The 20,000-nt window shown below is 43.2% G+C and overlaps 1 protein-coding gene and 2 long non-coding RNA genes across 3 annotated transcripts in view; 1 reads left to right on the top strand and 2 right to left on the bottom strand.

Annotated features, from left to right (window-relative positions):
- The window catches only part of LOC138963020 (uncharacterized), a 7,332-nt gene extending 35 nt beyond the window's left edge, over positions 1–7,297 (top strand). Inside the window, exons 1-6 of the mRNA XM_070334993.1 lie at positions 1–125; positions 1,851–1,973; positions 2,490–2,570; positions 3,438–3,577; positions 3,947–4,350; positions 7,163–7,297. The exon at positions 1–125 is cut by the window's left edge and continues 35 nt beyond it. Coding sequence (XP_070191094.1) covers positions 68–125; positions 1,851–1,973; positions 2,490–2,570; positions 3,438–3,577; positions 3,947–4,345 — 801 coding nt within the window. The 5' untranslated portion in view covers positions 1–67 and the 3' untranslated portion in view covers positions 4,346–4,350; positions 7,163–7,297. The remainder of the gene's footprint in view (positions 126–1,850; positions 1,974–2,489; positions 2,571–3,437; positions 3,578–3,946; positions 4,351–7,162) is intronic.
- The window catches only part of LOC138963024 (uncharacterized), a 39,447-nt gene continuing 21,331 nt past the window's right edge, over positions 1,885–20,000 (bottom strand). Inside the window, exon 2 of the long non-coding RNA XR_011454689.1 lies at positions 1,885–2,035. This is a non-coding gene — a long non-coding RNA (uncharacterized lncRNA). The remainder of the gene's footprint in view (positions 2,036–20,000) is intronic.
- LOC138961025 (uncharacterized) lies at positions 8,241–9,382 on the bottom strand. Its single transcript, XR_011454126.1, has 2 exons — positions 9,352–9,382; positions 8,241–8,444 (listed from the first exon to the last, which is right to left on the bottom strand). It is a non-coding gene; the product is annotated as an uncharacterized lncRNA (long non-coding RNA).

The raw sequence follows: 20,000 nt of genomic DNA on the forward strand, positions 1-20,000 counted from the left end.
CACATTGCCAGCACAACTCATCCTTCAGAAGACGTCTTCGTGAAACCCTCACCAACCAAGTGTCATCATGCGTGTCTTGGCTGTTCTCGTTGTTCTTGGCTTGCTCGCCGCATCCTGTGCAGATGGTGAGTATTGAAATGACACTGATTTAAATCTTTGTCTGTCAAAAAGAATGTTATATGATAACTGTTATGGGCAAAATGATTTCGAACTGAGCATGTGTTTTAAATGTTAGATACATTACTTAGGTAAGGTTAAAATAACTATATTACTTAGATATGTTTGAGGTAAATACATTACTTAGATATGTTTGAGTTAAATACATTACTCAGATATGTTTGAGTTAAATACATTACTTAGATATGGTTGAGTTAAATACATTACTTAATATGGTTGAGTTAACTATATTACTTAGAACTTAGATAATGTTTGCGGTAAATACCTTACCTGGATACGGTTGAGTTAAATACATTACTTATATGGGGTAGAGTTATCTACATTACTTAGATGGGATAGAGTTATCTACATTACTTAGATGGGGTAGAGTTATCTACATTACTTAGATGGGGTAGAGTTATCTACATTACTTAGATGGGGTAGAGTTATCTACATTACTTAGATAAGGTAGAGTTATCTACATTACATTGATGGGGTAGAGTTATCTACATCACTTAGATGGGACTAAAATAACTATATGACTTAGATATGGTTGAGTCAAATACGTTACTTTCATACAGTTGAGGATGCTCGACAAAAATCCTGTGTGGGAAAAGATGAAAGAGGTTTAGTTTTTGGTCAAGTTATTGCTGAAGGCCATGTATCGACCCACTCGAAACAGTAGACAGAAATAGTACCCTGAAGCGAAGGGTGTAAAAGCGAACATTACCAGCCTGTTTTCAACTTCTCTATAGGTGTCTTTCAAATGTAGGTTCAGTGAACATTCACGTGAACGTATCTTAGTTTATCCAACACGTATTTGACGAATAAATAGAGAATACTGCTGTGTCGTACCAGATTTACACGAGTTGGTTTTTTAAATATTGAACTGCGAGCGAAAGCGAGCTGTTCACTATTTGAATAAGCAACGAGTGTAAATCTGGTACGAAACAGCAAACCATGTAGTATTCTGTTTATCCTACATACTGTACTTACGTGTATTTTACTGAAAATGTCCTGCAGTCGAGGCAGCTAAATTGAAGACGCTTGTTTTGGAACCTCGATCTCTTCTAAAGCCTCGTGCAATCTATTACGTCAAAGCAAAGAAACGTCACTCTGAAAGTTAGTTCTAAAGATTCATGGAGGGTAATTAGCGAGCGCAATTTTGTTTCTATAATGACGTTTGTCTCGGTGACTTTGGCACCATAAGCAGTGGAAAAACAGGTCCCTGCCAGACTTGCTTGACATGACCTCATTTACATGATATACACACGTGTGATTTGAACGATTATTATCTCACGGGTGTCTCTCTCACGTATGTAGGATAAACTGCATAATCAACCTTTACACGCATTTATCTGACCAAAAGGCCTCACGTTATGCAGCTGTACCGACGTGAAACGACCTAGGACCGTTATGATTTAAGCGTGGGTGTACATCATGTGCCGGAATTCACTTACGCTGTTTATTTGGTGTAAACTATTACATTAGAAACGATGAACAAAGTCCTGCTGTGGCTGCGTCCTCTGTAGTATTTTCTTTAAAATCTTTTTCTTTTTTAATTTCCGCACACATGCAAAAATGCAGTTCGTACCATTGAGCTTAATCAGATGACAGAGAAAAAAAAACCGAGATACTACTCTCCTACAAACTGTTCCAAATCTGGCTTCATCTTCTTTTTTCCCCTGCTACAGCTAAGCCCCGGGACAAAAGGCTGCTTGGCCTGAACCTTGGCTTGGGTGCCTCTGGTTCTGCCAGTGCAGGCTTGGATCTTGGTGGTCTCTTGGGAGGCACTCTTGGCGCTGTCACTGGTCTTGGTGAGTACACCTTGTACGTTCTGTTGTCCTCGTCACACTGTCACTAGTCCAGGTGAGTACACCTTGTACGTTTTGTACACTTTCACATCCTGCAGGACGTCAGCTGACGTCCCGTGTAACTTGCTTTAACGGGCAACAAACCGTTCAATATGTAGCAAAAAAGAAGAACAAAACAAGAAACAAACAATGAGAGCGTCTGTTGTGTATTCATTTTGTGCGATAATCTGACCATGCAATCACAGACTCTTTTACATTTAATTCAATTTCATTTCATTAACTTTACCTTTATTATCCCATTGCTGTGAAAATCGGGTCGCTTCCTCGCTAAAACACATCTTGATTGTATTACGATGTATGTTTGAAAGTCCCTGTAGTAAGCTTTTTGTTCGACGTGCAGTAACTGAACATCTACTCTTAGATTCTGCAAAACCGTATATTTCCAAGCCCCGGTAGTAATTAAGCTAATTATCGTGTTACGTGCAGTCACTCTATGTATGAGTGTGTCATATGTTGCAGTGGGTGATGTTCTGATGCTTGTGAACCAGATTGTCGCCTCGCTGGTCAACGCTCTGCAAGGAGCTTTGGACACTGTGGCAGGTATAATAGGGCAGGACACACACACACACACACACATATATACAAACACATCCGCGTACACACACACAAACACAAAAGACGCATACTGTTATAACAGCTATCGTCATAATGAGTCTAGGTAAAGACGCAGCTCTAATGACCAAGCAACGTGAATACTGTTCTCACAGCTATCGCAATAATGAGTCTACGTAAAGACGCAGCTCCAAAGACCAAGCAACGTGCATACTGTTCTCACAGCTATAGCCATAATGAGTCTAGGTAAAGACGCAGCACGAATGACCAAGTGACGTGCATACTGTTCTCACAGCTATCGCCATAATGAATCCAGGTAAAGACGCAGCTCTAATGACCAAGCAACGTGCATACTGTTCTCACAGCTATAGCCATAATGAGTCTAGGTAAAGACGCAGCACGAATGACCAAGTGACGTGCATACTGTTCTCACAGCTATCGCCATAATGAATCCAGGTAAAGACGCAGCTCTAATGACCAAGCAACGTGCATACTGTTCTCACAGCTATCGCTATAATGAGTCTAGGTAAAGACGCAGCTCTAATGACCAAGCAACGTGCATACTGTTCTCACAGCTATCGCCATAATGAGTCTAGGTAAAGACGCATCACTAATGACCAAGCAACGTGCATACTGTTCTCACAGCTATCGCCATAATGAGTCTAGGTAAAGACGCAGCTCTAATGACCAAGCAACGTGTATACTGTTCTCACAGCTATCGCCATAATGAGTCTAGGTAAAGACGCAGCTCTAATGACCAAGCAACGTGCATACTGTTCTCACAGCTATCGCCATAATGAGTCTAGGTAAAGACGCAGCTCTAATGACCAAGCAACGTGCATACTGTTCTTACAGCTATCGCCAATGCCGCCGTACAGATCGTGCAGAACATTGACGTGGGTAGCATCGCCATGGCAGTGTCCGCCATTGTGACAGACGTTGCCAACCTCGACGTCAATGGTCTCGTCAACGGAGTCTTCAACCTTCTCGATGCCGTGAGTTCATGGGCAATGTGTCTTAATTTCTGTTGGCATGCATTCGCTTTTTAACCTACCTTAACCTGAATAATGTGGTGGATGTTTTCAGGTGGAAATCTCTTCAGTAGATGGTGATGAACTATAGATGTATGATGTACTAGCTGTGTGCAGGTAGACTTCCCTACAGTTGATGTTGATGAACTAGATGTATGATGTGTTGGCTGTATTCAGGTGGATATCCCTACAGTAGATGATGATGAACTATAATTGTATGATAAACAAGATGTTAATGAACTAGATGTATGATGAACTAGATTATTGATGAACTAGTTTAATGATAAACTAGAAGAACGAGCTTTAGATGTATGATGTGTGGGCTGTGTGCAGGTGGACATCCCCGGCGTGCTGAGTGACGTCCTGGATCTGGTGAGCGGTCTCAACCTTGGCAGGGTGCTGGCCAACCTGGTCGGCAGGCTGGGAATCGACGATATCCTCGAAATGGTGGTTAACCTGGCGGGAGAGGTCGTCCAAACCGTCGAAGCCGTGTTGAGGCAGCTCATCAGCAGCCTGCCCATCAACCAGCTTCTAGGCGTCGTCAGCGGCGTGGTAAACAGCGCCCTCTCCGCCATCAGCAACGTCGACATCGCTGCTATCCTCCAGGACGTGCTGGGGGGAGTGTCTGCTGCCCTCGAGGCCGTCCTCAGCGTGTCTGCTGGCGTCAATGCTGGTGGAGTCGGTGTTAATGCTAACGCTGGTGCCATGGCCGGTGCCGCCGTCTCCGGATAAACATGGTGAGTCAGACTTCTGCACCAGCGATGATAAGTTCTTGTGCATCTTTTTCTTCATTTTTTTCTTCCACAATACTCACAAATCAATATACAATCCTTAGACAATAGTGCAGGTAACAATAACCACTACCAACTTCTGAACGTGAAGAATAAAAACAGGACAAAAACAAAACATTCTTCATAGAACCTAGGAAAAGAAAAACAATTAATGTTTTTTTTTTTTTTTTTTTTTTTTTTTTTTTTTTTTTTTTTTTTACAATTTTATTCAAATAAATAACAACAATCAACAATATCTCATACAATGAATTAAATACATCTTATCGAGTACAACAAGCTAACTTTTTTTTTAACGTTTTGTTCTTCGAACACTCACACAAAAATGCTTCTTATCTGTAACTGCCTATTAAAAATACTTTCCAACGGTAAAAACGAATTTGTTTTTTTATATATACTAACGCACATCTTTCCGATTAAGATAATGTGGTTCAATTTATACATAGTTGCCTTTTTCACCATTACAAAATGCATACCAAATAAAACATCACTAACTTTCAAAACAATCTTAATTTCTAAAGTACGAAAAATAAATTCTTCAATAAACTTCCAGAATTTGTATACAACCGGGCATTCAAAAAAGAAGTGTTCAATGAAATCAGTTACATCACAACAGTAATTACATTTATTAGTTTCCGTTACTTTCATTTTACACAGGAGAATGTTGGTCGGATAAATGTTGTGCATAATTTCCAGTGTAAAACTCTTAATCTAGTCTCTTGTGTTGACTGATGGGCAACTATCCAAGAACGTTCATCAATTTCTACATTAAACTTTCTCTTCCAAAATCCTCCGGAACATGGTACATCTGTTTTCATATTAATAATCTCTTTCCGATATTCTTTGGCACTTAACACATTTTTGCCGTTAAACAGTGGGGTAATACAAACATCATCAGTCATATTTACAACATTTTTCCTCATGAATAATGACACAGCAGCTTTTACAACATTATATTCAAGAATTCGGTTTGGCGAATATCCAATCAAATCACATATATCTTGATATGATAATATGTCTCCCGAACGTACAATGTCAGTTAATACCAATACACCTCGTTGTATCCAACTTTCAAAAAATAAAACTTTGCCACTATACGTTATGCATGCATTATTCCATAATAAAATCGGCCCGATTGTCCCACGATCGTAGTGGTTATTATCCAGCCAATATTTTAATACTGCTTTCCAAAAGTGTGATTTCACTAGGTCTAACCCTTTAAATCTTGCACTGTTTACATTCGATAAGAAACATTCAAAGTGCTTTCCAAAACGCAAATACATCATCTTTGGAGTGAGACTCCAATTATCATTTTCATTTGATGTAGTCAGTTGTGAAACCCATTGTAATAAAAAAGAAATTTGCATTTGCCTAATATCGATCATTTTTAAACCACCTTTTTCAATTTCAAAACATAAAACGCTTCTTTTCACCTTTTCAAAGGCCTTCCGATTACAATCTCTTTTTCGCCACAAAATTCTGTACAATAAGGTGTTTACTTCATTCAAAACACAGTCAGGTAATACAAACGCTTGCATAATATACACAAATTGTGAAATTAAAAACGTTTTCACAATACATATTTTCCCTAAAATGCTCAAATTTCGCTTCTCCCATGCACAAATCAATCGCTTAATATTCCTTATTCTTCCAGTCCAGTTATCTTCTACCAAAGAAGCACTCTTATCATTACAAAAATATACACCCAAAATCTTCAACTTCTTCTTCCAAACAAAATTATAAAATGTTTCATCACAATGTTTCCTACTACCCAACCACATCGCCTCAGACTTTCTCTTATGTATCCTTAAGCCTGAAAAGCTAGAAAAGTCATTCATTATTTCAAGTGCATAATACATATCAATCTCATCCTTTAAAAAAAGGGTGATATCGTCTGCATACAGAGCAATTTTAATAACGGTTGCAATATCAACATTATTCCATAACGAAATTCCTTTAATACGTCTACACTGTCTTATTTTTGATGCCAACAATTCAATGGCCAGTACAAAGGCCAAACATGAAAACGGGCACCCTTGACGAATCCCGGCTTTCACATCAAAAAAATCCGACAACCATCCACAATACTGCACTGAGCTAACCGTGTCGTTCATTAACACAGTCACCCATTGAACAAATTCTGGCCCAAACCCGAATTTTTGAAAGGCTTTAATAATAAACTCTTTTGAAATACTATCGTACGCTTGAACACAGTCAATTGCGACCAACAGACCAGGTTGATTTAACTCGTGTGACTGTTCGATTACATCATCAATTAACCTTAATATTGTAGATACTTGTAAAAACAATTAATGTTGATTCTTGTGCATCTTAACTTATGACAATTATATTGAATGCATCCGCTAGTTAGATAGCTATTTACCTGGTTTGGTTTTGGTGTGTTATTCTTCTTTTCCTCTTCCTCTCTTCTTTTGCTTGTTTTAAATTTGAGAGAGAGATTATTGATAGCGTGGGTGCGCGCGTATTTGTTTGTACGTGTGTGTGTGTGTGTGTGTGTGTGTGTGTGTGTGTGTGAGTGTGTGTGTGTGTGTGTGTGTGTGTGTGTGTGTGTGTGAGTTTATTTGTGTGTGTGTGTGCGTGTGAGTGTTTGTGTGTGTGTGTGCGTGTGTGTGTGAGTGTTTGTGTGTGTGTGTGTGTGTGTGCGTGTGTGTGTGTGTGTGTGTGTGTGTGTGTGTGTGTGTGTGTGTGTGTAACATACTTGTCTGCGCACAGTGAATAATAACCTATGATTTGTGTGCAGCAAAGCAGTGTCGATTCCCTCGCCATGCAATGTGCACGGACCTTGGTGATGACTGGAAATTACAACGTCGAGACTGCAGTTTCTATTTCCGAATTTTGAAAGCAGTTTTCGATTAATAAATCATTGCAAAGAGAATACTTTGGATTGTGTTTCCTGTTTTTGTTAGAATGTTGAAAATTGTGATACAAATGTGGGCATCAAAACACCACACACACACACACACACACACACACACACACACACACACACCACACACACACACACACACACACACACACGCACGCACGCACGCACGCTCATACACATACATATAAAAAGACACACCAACATGCATAAAAACAAACACGCTAACACTCTCACACACACACAAACACACACACACACACACACACACACACACACACACACACACACACACGTGACAACGATCAAACACACATAACAGACGATGTTCGGAAATAACTGCGTCGGGTTTGGATGGGTTATAAAATGAGTACTCTTGCTTTTATTGAGGCAAACTATATCCCACGTGACAATAAGGACAATCCACTAGCGAGGGGTATGTTACAGTATGTAGCACGTGGACAAGGAGCACGTATGGAAAGTTAGCCTGTGTAAAGGCAAGCGTACTCACTCTTAGATAACCCATACACGCCCAACAGCGTTGCTTTTGGAGTGATTACAAGGACACATGACGGGGATTCACAAAGCTGCTGTGCGTAATTCTACAATGAACACAGATGTACATGTACGCACACACTCCCGTTATACGTTAGTTTTATTTTTGACCAAATATCACACAGTATGTCGAGATCTGTGTAAAATGTAATTTGTTTGGTAAACAATATAAAAAAAACATTTGTTAATTGATCGATTTTAGTTAGAATTCCTTTTAATTTTTACGATTGAAGGCACACAAATACGCACTCTTTTGTAGCCGCCTAAATATGAGTTTGTGTCGGACCTTGACGTTACACGGCTCACAGAAGAAAAATCCAATGTTTAATCGATTTATTACACTGTGTTTTACGTTGTCCACATGCAGTTACCATCGGAAACACAATGTCAGTACCCAATATCCCACACATTACTCTTTATTTTCCATCGTCCACATTTACCATCGAAAACACATTCTACTCACTCACGCACAGTTTTCAATGAAAGAGGTCACGCACTTTAGGCCACCGCAACCATTGAAGACCTAATGATGATATCATCCTATGACATCATCCTATGATCATTCTATGGCATCATCCTATCAACGTCTGTGGGTGGTGTGTTCCTGGGGAAAAAGCAAAGATAAGTATTAAATCTTTATGTTCGCGGATTCGCCCCATAAAGGCATATAACTACTGGAATATCTACAGTGGCAGGGGCGGATCAGTTCATTTTATGGGGGGGGTTTCCAAAAGTATATTGTGAAGATATGGATGTGAAGGCGCGAAGCGTCGAGCCGACGGCGCAAAGCGCCTAGCTTGCTAGGGGGGTCCGGGGGCATGCCCCCCCCGAAAAAATTTTGAAAAAAAAGATGCAAAATGGTGCAATCTGGTGCATTCTGAGGATGATCATTACCAGTTTCAGGCAGCAGATTTTGTCACTGATTAATTCCCCCAAAATTGAAACTCAACCCAAAAAAACACACCAAAATAGTTTTATTTTTTGGCTGGGGGGGCGGGGGGGGGGGGGGGCCGGAAACCCCAGAAACCCCCCCTCGTCCGCCCCTGAGTGGTACCTGTCAAAAGTGGACTTGCACGTGAGGTTTCCGTTCATGACAGGCATAAGTTGGTCAAGCCATGCACTGGCTCATCAGGTGGAATGGGGAAAATTGTATCCCGCTCAGAACAGTAATTGAGGTCCACAACCCTTAGGGCTTATACAACTAATGTTGTATAATACTCTACAGGTCACTAGGAGTGTAACCGTACTAATATTAACCTTAAACTCGGGTATATTTTTCAATCACAAATGATTAAAAAAAATTAGACAATTCTGTGGTCACCCGTTAGGCAACGCATCTTGAATATTTTGAGTTACAACTTTTACAGTTTGTCTATAAATGATTGAGAAGTTTGCCTCTGATTTCAAACAAGTTGTATATAATGTTCATAACATACAAAAGTCACAGCATCTTACATATCACTGTAAAGGTTATTTACTGCTCTATCTGAATAGTTGAAATGCAATCCCACCTTGTACAGCAAAGTCATGGCTCAAGACATTACGGAGATTTAAGAAACAGCACGTTTCGTTTTGCAGCTCGTTTCGTTTGGTGAATGAGTCACCCCGCGAAACGGAACGTGTAACGAGACGGCATAGGCCGCAGACAAGATTTAGATGTATTCACGTTTCGTTTCGGAATGAAAGGCCGGGCATGGCAGGATATGATCCGCTGACTGGGCATGGCACAATTTCAACTCCACGAGTCAATAAAGGATTGACATACTCGCATTGCACGCACAAGAGCTTCACATTTTTCAATTCATGCACCTGATCACATACGAAGCCAGAATAAAAATTCGATGCGATGACCTACTTCTGCTTCGCCATTTGCTTTCTCACCATGAAGTTGGATAAATGTACCAGGATCAGCACCCTTCAAAATATTTCAGTTCACAACAGTTGTCTACCTCCAATGAACACATTCTCAGCGCTGAAAGACTGTGAAAGGGTTGATGAATCTCGCAATGCATAAAATGGCCAACAAATAAAACTGTTAGTGTGCAAAAATACTCACAAAAGTTGACGAAATATTGTTCGTTTTTTGGGGGTGGAAAACGTGACTGCGTTTTGACGTTCCACGTTCCGTTTCAGTTGACCTTCACCTTTCCAGCGAGAGACCCCCGAAATAATGACGTTTACCACAACTTCAAAACGAAACGTCCCAACGTTTCGTTTCTTAAATCTCCGTATTGGAACCAACGCTCCGTTTCTGGTTCGGCTGTTGTCCACCGGCGTAGAGCTTCATGCGACCTGTGAGACAATACCAACACAGAGGAATAACAAATTGTCATTGGCCAGTCTTTCTTTTAGCGATACGTTCTAGTATCTAACAGGGTTTGTAAGAAACTGCCAGAGCAGAACATGTCAACCAGTTTTATTCGGTTTTAATTACAAATTAAAGTTGTTGCTGTCGTTTTTCCACTTATTTTGCTTGTTGCAGTGACCGAGTGGCTGGTGTGGTTAACAGTAGTGTTCGTGCCTTTTGGCAATACTAACTGTTTGGTGGAAAAACAACAAATTAAAGCGATCCTTGTTTGTGAATGTTTTTAAACCGTTTTTATTCAACGATTCATAGATAATTCAACATAATACATGTTAAGCATCAACAACAAGCTCAAGCTTATGGTGGTGACCTTGTTTGTAAATGTTTAAACAGTGTTTATTCAACAATTCATAGATAATTCAACATAATACATGTTAAGGATCAGCAACAAGCTCAAGCTTATGGTGGCGACCTTGTTTGTGAATGTGTCAATAATCAGTGAAGCTGTTTAAGCTTTTAATAGACCACGTGAGCACTCATTTTGTAGAAACATTAGCATAGGTTAAATATAAAAATACAAGTGACTTATAACGCAATTCCTTGTCAGTAGACAACAACCGTTAACAAAGTTCCAGCACCAGTTGTGAACATTTGCAGATTTCTTTCTGCCTTCTTCTTAAGAAAGTCTGTTACATAGCTATGATGTCTGTGATGAAGGTGGATACACATTCACCATGCATGTATACGATAAAGCCGACAAACGATGGTTTGAGGGGGCAAGCTGTGTTTATTGTCAGCCATGATGATGATCAGTGTATGTAACAAGGGAACTAACTCTCGTTAGTTACTTAACACATTAGTAGCAGTTGCTTCCCTTAGATGGTAACAGATTCTCAAACACTACATCTCTCCCCTTCTTGAATTTTAAGAAGTAAAATCCAAAATTACAAAATGGATAACTGGACAAGCAAAATGATATCTTCTCCTGAAGATTAAAGAATGATGCCAAGAAGTAGAAATGTAATGCTGACTAGAAATGTTTAACTTTACATTCAACAAGAAAAGTGTTCTCACTCCAAATCTTATGAAGTAGCCTAATGCTTCAGCCTTATGAATTTTGAAAGTACTAACAAATGATAATGAAAGTAGAAATTAGTGTACTTATCTTCCCTTCTCATTAAAGAAAAACAAAACAAAACTGAATTTACGTGTTACCCAAAGATACTGTAAAATGATGCTAAACAGCAATGTGAAATAAAACGACACAATAGGCACTTGACATGGAAAATCTTGAAAATAATATGTCTGCACAGGCACCAGAAATAAAATGATTTTACAAAACATCAGTCAGTTCAACGTTCAAGTCAGAAAAAAATCTTGCAGTTTGGTAGGTAAATGTTTTTCTCTGTGCGAACGACGTGAAGTTGGTGCAACGTTAGTATGTGTGTTTTGGTTTTGCTTGTTGTGTGCATGTTGCGAGTTTGGTTCATCTGTGTGAGGAAGAGTAACAGCTTCAGTTTCAGCTTCGGCGTCAGCTTCAGCGTCATTTGTTTCTGAAGGAGTTGGATGTCTGGGGGAGCGTTTGAAGAAACTGCTGTTTCGCGTGATTATCTTGTTTCCTCGGCACGCAGAGATCATAGAACCGTTCTTTGACACAACAGTGAGGGGTGTTGGGTTGAATGGAGGAGTAGACTTCTTAATGGAAGTGTCCTTGATGAGAACAGAATCACCAATCTGAAGGTTGCTTGGTTTGACATAGTTCTTGTTGTCTGCGTAGAGCTTCATCTTGCCTTTGGCGCGGGCATCCTGTTGTCTCATCTTTGCGTCCGCTGGCTGCTGCGGCGGGAGTTGTGGTAGTCTGTTCTTGATGTTGCGACCAAATAGGGCAGTAGCAGGGGCGACACCAGTTGTGCAGTGTGGAGTTGTTCTGTAGTCAAGAAGAAACTTGTACATTTCCTGTTTCCAGTTCAGCTGTTGTGCATGGGCGGCTTTGACAGTCTTCTTGATGGTACGCATAAAGCGTTCCGTTTCTCCATTTGCACGGGGCCACAGGGGGGTGATCTTCCTGTGCTTGAACCCGGTGTGTGTTGCGTATGTCGCGAACTCGTGGCTGTTGAATGGTGGGCCATTGTCTGTCTTCAGAACATCTGGTATGCCATATTCTGCGAAGATCTTGTCGAGACGTGGAATCACACTCCGGCTGGATGTTGATTGCAAAATGTCAACAACGGTGAATCTGGAATATTCATCTGTGATGACAAGGAGAATGTTTCCGTTGGGTGCGTCTGCGAAATCAGCACTCAGTTCAGACCAAGGTGCTGTGGGCAGTGGAGACATCTTCAGCGGTTCTCTGGCTGGTGTGGGAGTGGAGATTTGACAGGTTAAGCAGTTTTTCACCACTTTCTCAACAGTCTCTTGCATTCCTCGGAACCAAACCTTTTCTCGAAGCAGGGCGACTGTCTTGACGATGCCTTGATGTCCAGTGTGAGCGACTTTCACAGCTTGAAGATGAAGAGACTCTGGGAGAACGATGCGTGTACCCTTGAGTAGAACTGATGCGTTGTGACTGAGTGAGAGTTCTGAACGACACAAGTAGAGGGTTCTGAAAGTTTTTGTGTCAACGTCGTCTTTGGCTTCCCAGTCACTGGTAAGGATTGCGTTGATCACTGCCGTAAGAGTGACATCTTTCGCTGTTTCTGAGATGACTGTGTCTAACGTCATGGCTTTTGGAGTGGACGTGTCGACAACGTAGTGAAGATACTCTTCTGCGATCTTCTCTTCTCTGCTGCTGGGATGCTGTTGGACTGGATGTCGACTCAGATAGTCGGCGGGGTTGTCGAAACCAGGTCGGTACTGAACAGTCATTTCGTAGGGCTGTGTTCTCAGTACCCAGCGTTCAACACGAGCAGAGAGTTGAGCACGAGGGTTGTTGAACATGCTGACCAAAGGCTTGTGGTCAGTGTAGACAGTGAATGTAGCACCAAACAGGTAGATGTGGAAATATTCACAGGCCCATGTGATGGCGAGTGCTTCACGTTCTGTCTGTGAATATCTTTGTTCTGTTGGAGTGAGCGCTCGGCTTGCAAACTGGATGATGCGCTTGTCTTGGGTCAGGACTGCAGAGATGCCTACAGGACTGCCGTCGGTGTAGATCTCTGTCGGTTTTCCTGGATTGAAGTAAGCAAGAGTCGTTGCTTTGCTGAGTTCTGCTTTCAGCGTTCCGAGGGCTGCGTCATGCTTTTCATTCCACGACCATGGTGTTGTCTTCTTTGTCAGCAGACGGAGTTCATGGGTGAGTGTTGCATAGTTTGGAATGAAGTGTGCACCACAGAAGTTCATCATGCCGAGAAGACTTCTTACTTCTGATGCGTTAGTTGGTGTTGGCAGTTCAAGAATGGTCTTGAGCTTGTCTTGGCTTGGGGTGATGCCGTCTTCCCCGAAGATATGACCAAGGAACTCAAGCGACTTCTTGTTGTACTCACACTTGTCAGTGTTGAGAGTGAGGTCTTTCTCACGGAGACGCTGCATGAGAGCGCGTAGGCTGTTGTCATGGTCTTGCTGTGACGTACCGTAGCAGAGAATGTCGTCACTGATGTTTACGACACCCTTGAGGCCAGACAGTACTTGCCTGATGGTTTCTTGGAAGATCTCGCTTGCGGAGTTCACACCAAAGAAGAGGCGTCGGTATCGGTAGAGACCAAGATGTGTGGAGAACGTCGTGATGTAGCGTGACTCCTCAGCTAGTTCTAGCTGGTTGTAGCCTTGGTTCAGGTCAAGCTTGCTGAAAACTTTAGCACCTGCGAGCATGGTTTTCAGTTCATCAAGTGTTGGGGTAGCATGATGTTCTCTCCTGATGGCCTTGTTTGCAGAACGCATGTCGACGCACACGCGTACCTTGCCTGGAGACTTGGGTTTAGGCACCACAACTATAGGAGATACCCATGGTGTTGGACCAGTTGCCTTCTCGATGACACCAAGTTCTTCATCCTTTCGGATTTGTTCTTCCACATGCTTGCGGACATGAAAGGGAACACGACGGTAGTGCTGAGCGACAGGCTGTACCGTCTCGTCGATGTGGAGTTTGATCTGTCGATCATTGAGTTTACCAAGCTGGTTCTCTTGCTGAGTTTTGTGCTCGATGCAGTGGACGGTGGTCAGCAGCTTGAGTGTTTGCGAGGTTGACCAGCTCAGGATGGGTTTCTCATTGCCTGGAACAACACATATCGTGGCTGAGCAGGATGCTGTGTCAGTGTGTAGTTCAGCGCAAAACTGTCCAAACGCACGGATGGAGTGTTGATTGCCGTACGCAGAGATTCTCACGTTTGACGGGCTGAGCGCTGGCTTGGGTGTAAGACTTTCATAATCTGTCCGTGATAGCAGGTTGACTGTAGCTCCGGAATCAGCAAGGAAGGTTGTCTGTTGTCCGTTGAGGTAGACCTTGAAGCGTGGCAGTTGATTCGAGTTGCCATTTGCAGTGAAGACGTATTCAGTGTCTGCGTTATTGCCGTCGTCGATGAACGAAGCGTCGTTGTTGTCACATTCACCATGTTGCTCAACGTGGTGAACAGGTTTGGGCTTGTGCTTGATAGAGCGAGGCTGTTGGGAGGAGGAGGAAGAGGATGCACTGCCCCTTCCACCTGTCCCTGATCTTGCCGTGTTGCGTGGACTGGAACGGCAGACGGATGAGAAGTGGTTGAATTTTCCACAGGAGCGGCACTGTTTGTTGAAAGCAGGGCACGAATGCTGTCCCTTCTCATGCGGCCATGTACCACCACAGTTCTTGCAATGATCGGTTGGCTGGTTATGACGGTGTGAGGCTTGACTACGGCGGGGCTGGTGATGACGTCGATCAGGCTGATGCTGGCTTGATGTAGCTGAACGATGGAGTCGGTTAACTGCACCGTCTTCATGCATTTTTCTTGAGTAAGAAGCAGTCAACTCCAATGTGCGGGCATACTGCAGGAGGTCAGACAGTGTTATTCCTGGGTTGCTCAGGCCCTTCTCTCGCACCTTGTTCACTTTGCAACCGGTTATCAGCTGTGATTTAATTTCAGACTCAATGTTGGCAAAGTTACAGAGAGAGGCATGTCGTTTCAGCTGTTGATAAAAAATGTCAACACTGTCAGATGTTTGCGTGAGCTGTCTGAAGGTAAAAACCTGATACTCTCTGTTGATCTGTGGGTTAAAATGTTCATTGATACGATCAACAAGTTTCTGGAAGTGAGTCTCACCATCCCGAGGGGTCAGATCAGCAGCTGGAAAAGAGTCCACAATGTCATTCAGATCGTTCCCAGCGTACGTAAGCAGCAACGCTTTCTTCCTCTTGTCGTTTGCAATGTTGAATGCAACGAACAGGTTCTCTAGTCTTACGATCCACTTGCTCCATCTGATAGACACGCCATCAGACGAACAGTCAAACGAAGGATAAGTAGGTAGTGCAGATAACTGTTCAGCCATGTTGAAAGTTGAGAAGCACGTGGCAAGTCAGAAAAGTGAAATTACAAAGTTCTTGCACAAGGTAGAGCCGATATGTATGTAAAATAATTTACCTCGTCGCCAATATGATGTCTGTGATGAAGGTGGATACACATTCACCATGCATGTATACGATAAAGCCGACAAACGATGGTTTGAGGGGGCAAGCTGTGTTTATTGTCAGCCATGATGATGATCAGTGTATGTCACAAGGGAACTAACTCTCGTTAGTTACTTAACACATTAGTAGCAGTTGCTTCCCTTAGATGGTAACAGATTCTCAAACACTACAATAGCGACACTTGTCACGCTGGTATATGAGTGGTGTCGGGATGTGAGTGCTGTTGGGATGCCTGAAGCTGGCTTGCATCGTATATGTAGGCATGACTTGTGAGCGTCCCTGTCACGCGGAACACCTAGCCCGGTGTCATGCCAGTACGTGAGGGATGGGTATTACCAAAATCCCTAGGGCTAACTTGTCTCGGGCAGGGAGGAGAAGTATTACATCCCCACATATGTGACCCTCCACCACAAAATGAGTCGCATGTCACCTCGCGCGGTTCTGCGCTAGGCTTAATATAAGTCCGGGGAGTGTCTGGTAACAGTGTGAGGGTCACCTTAGTCACAGGCGTATAACTCAAACAGTTTTCGCTCTTTTATAAAACGGTTTTCACCACTGGATAGACCATAAAAAACTCTTTAGGAAAATGTAAAAATAGGAAAATCATGCAAAGGTGACATGCGACTCATTCCGTGGTGGAGGGTCACATATATCAACCAAGAAATGGCAGACGTTTTTGATAGATCATGGCATATATATGTTGACTCGTTTGAAGATTGCTTCCCGATCTTTAGCTGTATATAAGGAAAAGGATTTGGAAGCTGGGGAGATCAGATCTCAGCGACCAAGAGGGCAGGAAGAGAGGCTGTGTATTGGCTAGGCGGTCGGTCTCCGGCTTGCCGAGGCGGTGTCTGCCTTTGTCTGTCCGATGCCTGAAAATTTAATGTTCCTGAACCACGAATAAAGTCACCACCCCGTACCTCAGCGTTTGGTCTCCATGAACGCATGTGTGCGAGAGTGTAACAAGTGATACAAGTGATACAAGTTGTTAACTTGACTTGTACAGACAAACAAAGGACAGACTCGAGGCTTCTAGTTCCGACATCTTTACTCTCGAAGACGATAAGGGAAACAACTCATAATAGAGGAGGAGCTAGCTGCAGCGTAGCCTCCCATGTGTATATGCAAAACACAAGTCTAAAACCTGGATACGGAAATGGACCTCAGTCCATCAACATCCCCTTCACTTTCAACAAGTTACTTTGGTAATAAAACAAAATACAATGAAGAATAAAACAATGAACGTTAAAAACTCAATCAGTATGCACTTGCTAAAAACCTACTGTACTTTTAACAACGAAGCAAGATTCAAACTTGTAAATAACAATACGTAAACAAACGTCTGGCAAAACGCAATGCTCAAAGTAAAATTAGAACTGTTTGCATACTTATGCAAATTCACCTCACTATCCCCCTTTCTCATGGTCAATACAGTATGTTGATTTTGCAAAGTAAATCATTAATATTTACTGATTGTGAGATAAAAACTACAACGAAACGGATCAACAAAAACCAAAACAAAACAAAAGGAAAACAGAAGATTAAATAATCATGAACAAAATTAAAAACTTCCATCTAACAGTTTTCTTCCTGCACACAGATCACATCACTCTGATTTGTCCCAGTGTTTATGTCACTCCTTTGTTTTCAATTGTTCTCAATATCTCTGTCTTGTGCACTTGCAACACAGAATTGTTCTCTTTATGTTGTGTCATAGTCAATCATCCAGGATGGTTTCTTGCGGGCTCTCTGAGGACGCACTGGTATGGTTGACGCTTCTGCAGGAACGTCGACAGGTCTCAGATCCTGGGTAGGTTGTAGTGCTGTTTCTGTGTTGTCAGGGACAGCTACCACTTGGTGTCCTTCATCATTCTGTTGCACTTCAGGTATAGGCTCTGGCTTAATCTTCGTAGGGCGAATGTGTGCTCTGTTTCGTCTGTAAATTGCCCCATTTCGACCCTCAACAATGTAAGATCGATTCGAATGCTCACGTTGCACCGTCCCTTTCTGCCATCTTTGTCCTTCACGATGCTTGTAGTAGACTGGTTGTCCATTTGATAGCAGGGTCAAATCCTTGGCGGCTCTATCGTAGCTCTGCTTTACTGACTGACGCCTTCTCTGTCGCTTCTGCCTCGCCTTCCGTGTCTGCGTCTTGCTTACTGGCTTGTTCGTAGCTGCCGGCAGTCTCGACCTTGTCAGCCGCCCAAACATCAATTGAGTAGGACTCAGCTCCGTGTCCTGCTGTGGGGTGTTGCGCAGCTCCAAAGGCGCATCGTAGACGTTTGTATTGTCCTGAAGGCATTTCATCATCATGTGTTTGATCGTCTTCACTGCCGCTTCTGCTTTGCCGTTTGCTTTAGGGTATAGAGGCGACGACATTGTATGAGTAATGCCCCAACGACTAGCAAAAGACTGAAATTCTGCAGCAGTAAACTGGGGACCACCGTCAGATATCAGTTCAGCTGGAATACCGTAACGTGCAAACAAAACTCTCAGTTTCACGATCACATCACTCGCAGTGGTACCTTTCAGCTGATCCACTTCGATGAAAGAAGTGAAATAGTCCACTGTCACCAGATATTGACGTCCATCGAGATCAAAGAGGTCTATCCCGATCTTCATCCATGGTGCATTCCCGTCACTGTGCTGTGTCAGCGTCTCTTTTTGGTTCTCTGGCTTCATCTGCTGGCATGGTTCACAGTGATCTGCCACGTCTTTGATGTCCTTGGCCATGGCTGGCCAATACAGTAGTTCCCGGGCCCGCCTCAGCATGCTGTCATATCCCAAATGAGCTGCGTGTAATCTCCTCTTCATTTCTCCTCTCATGGCTCTGGGAATCAGGACTCTCTCTCCTTTCAGAAGAATACCATGCTGTTCTCCGAGGGTGTCACGGATGTCAAAATACAGTCTGATTGGCTCAGGAACATCTTCTTTCCTCTCAGGCCATCCGTTTCTGATGACATGTAGCAGTGTCTGAAGATCTGGGTCATTCTGCGTCGCTTCTCTCACCTCTTCCCTTGTTCTGTCAGGCATGTCCATTAGCGAGTTGATGGCAAAAACTCGCACATCCGTTCCAGGGTCAGGAAGGTACGCCCTGCTCAGTGTATCAGCAATAAAGAGCTGACTTCCAGGTACGTAGTTGAAGGCGATGTTGTATCGATGGAGTCTCATCATGAGAGCTTGTATCCTCCGCGAAGCTTGATTCAGCGGTTTTCTGAGGATGGCTGCGAGCGGTTTGTGGTCATTCTGGACACGAACTTTGCGATCGAAGGTATACTGGTCAAACCGCTCCAAACCAAACACTAAAGAGAGTGTCTCCTTTTCAATCTGGGCCCAGTTCTTCTCAGCCGGACTCAGAGCTCTTGAAGCGTACTCCAGGGGCCTGCCGTCTTGCAGAATTGCTGCCCCAAGGCCATCTTTACTGCTGTCAACTTGAATCACGAGTTCCTTTTCTGGATCAAAAAATGCCAGCACTGGTGTGTTTGTCATTTTCTTCTTCACGGTCTCGAACGCTTGGTCACATTCTTGCGTCCACGCCCACTGACAGTCTTTCTTTGTCAGTGCTCTTATTGGTCCCAGGTCACTGGCCAGGTCGGGCATGAATCGTGACAGGTACTGAACCATACCACACAGCCTCCGGACTCCATGCACGTCGGTTGGGGGTGGCATGTTGAGGATTGCAGATACCTTCGCTGGATCTGGTTGGATACCTGTTGACGAAATACGGTGACCCATGAACGTGATTTCGTCTTTCCGGATGTCAGCCTTCTTGTCATTCAGCTTGATGTGTCTCTCAGCACACCTCTTTTGCAGATCGTTAAGATTCTTGTCATGGTCCTCTACAGCTTCACTCTTGTCGTCGCCACGACCCACGACGACGATGTCATCGGCTACGCAGACAACTCCATCGAGTCCATCCAAAGCCTCAGTGAGTCGCTTTTGGAAAATCTCGCTGCTCACCGAGAGGCCAAACGGCAGTCTGGACCATCGGTACCTGCCAAAAGGTGTGATCATGGTCGTCAACAGACTCGACGGCTCGTCCAGACGCACATGCCAAAATGCCTCCTTCACATCAAGTCTTGTGAACACTTTTGCGTTCTGCAGGCTGGGCAGGACATCGTCAAGCGTTGGGAGTTTGAAGTGCTCTCTCATGAGCGCAGCGTTCAAGGGCTGGGGGTCAATGCAGATACGAAGAGAGCCATCGCTGTCTTTACGAGTAACTGCCATTTGACTGACCCAGGCAGTAGGTTCCTCGACGC

Source organism: Littorina saxatilis, linkage group LG3 (genome assembly GCF_037325665.1).
Source record: "Littorina saxatilis isolate snail1 linkage group LG3, US_GU_Lsax_2.0, whole genome shotgun sequence".
NCBI classification, from domain to species: Eukaryota; Metazoa; Mollusca; class Gastropoda; order Littorinimorpha; family Littorinidae; genus Littorina; species Littorina saxatilis.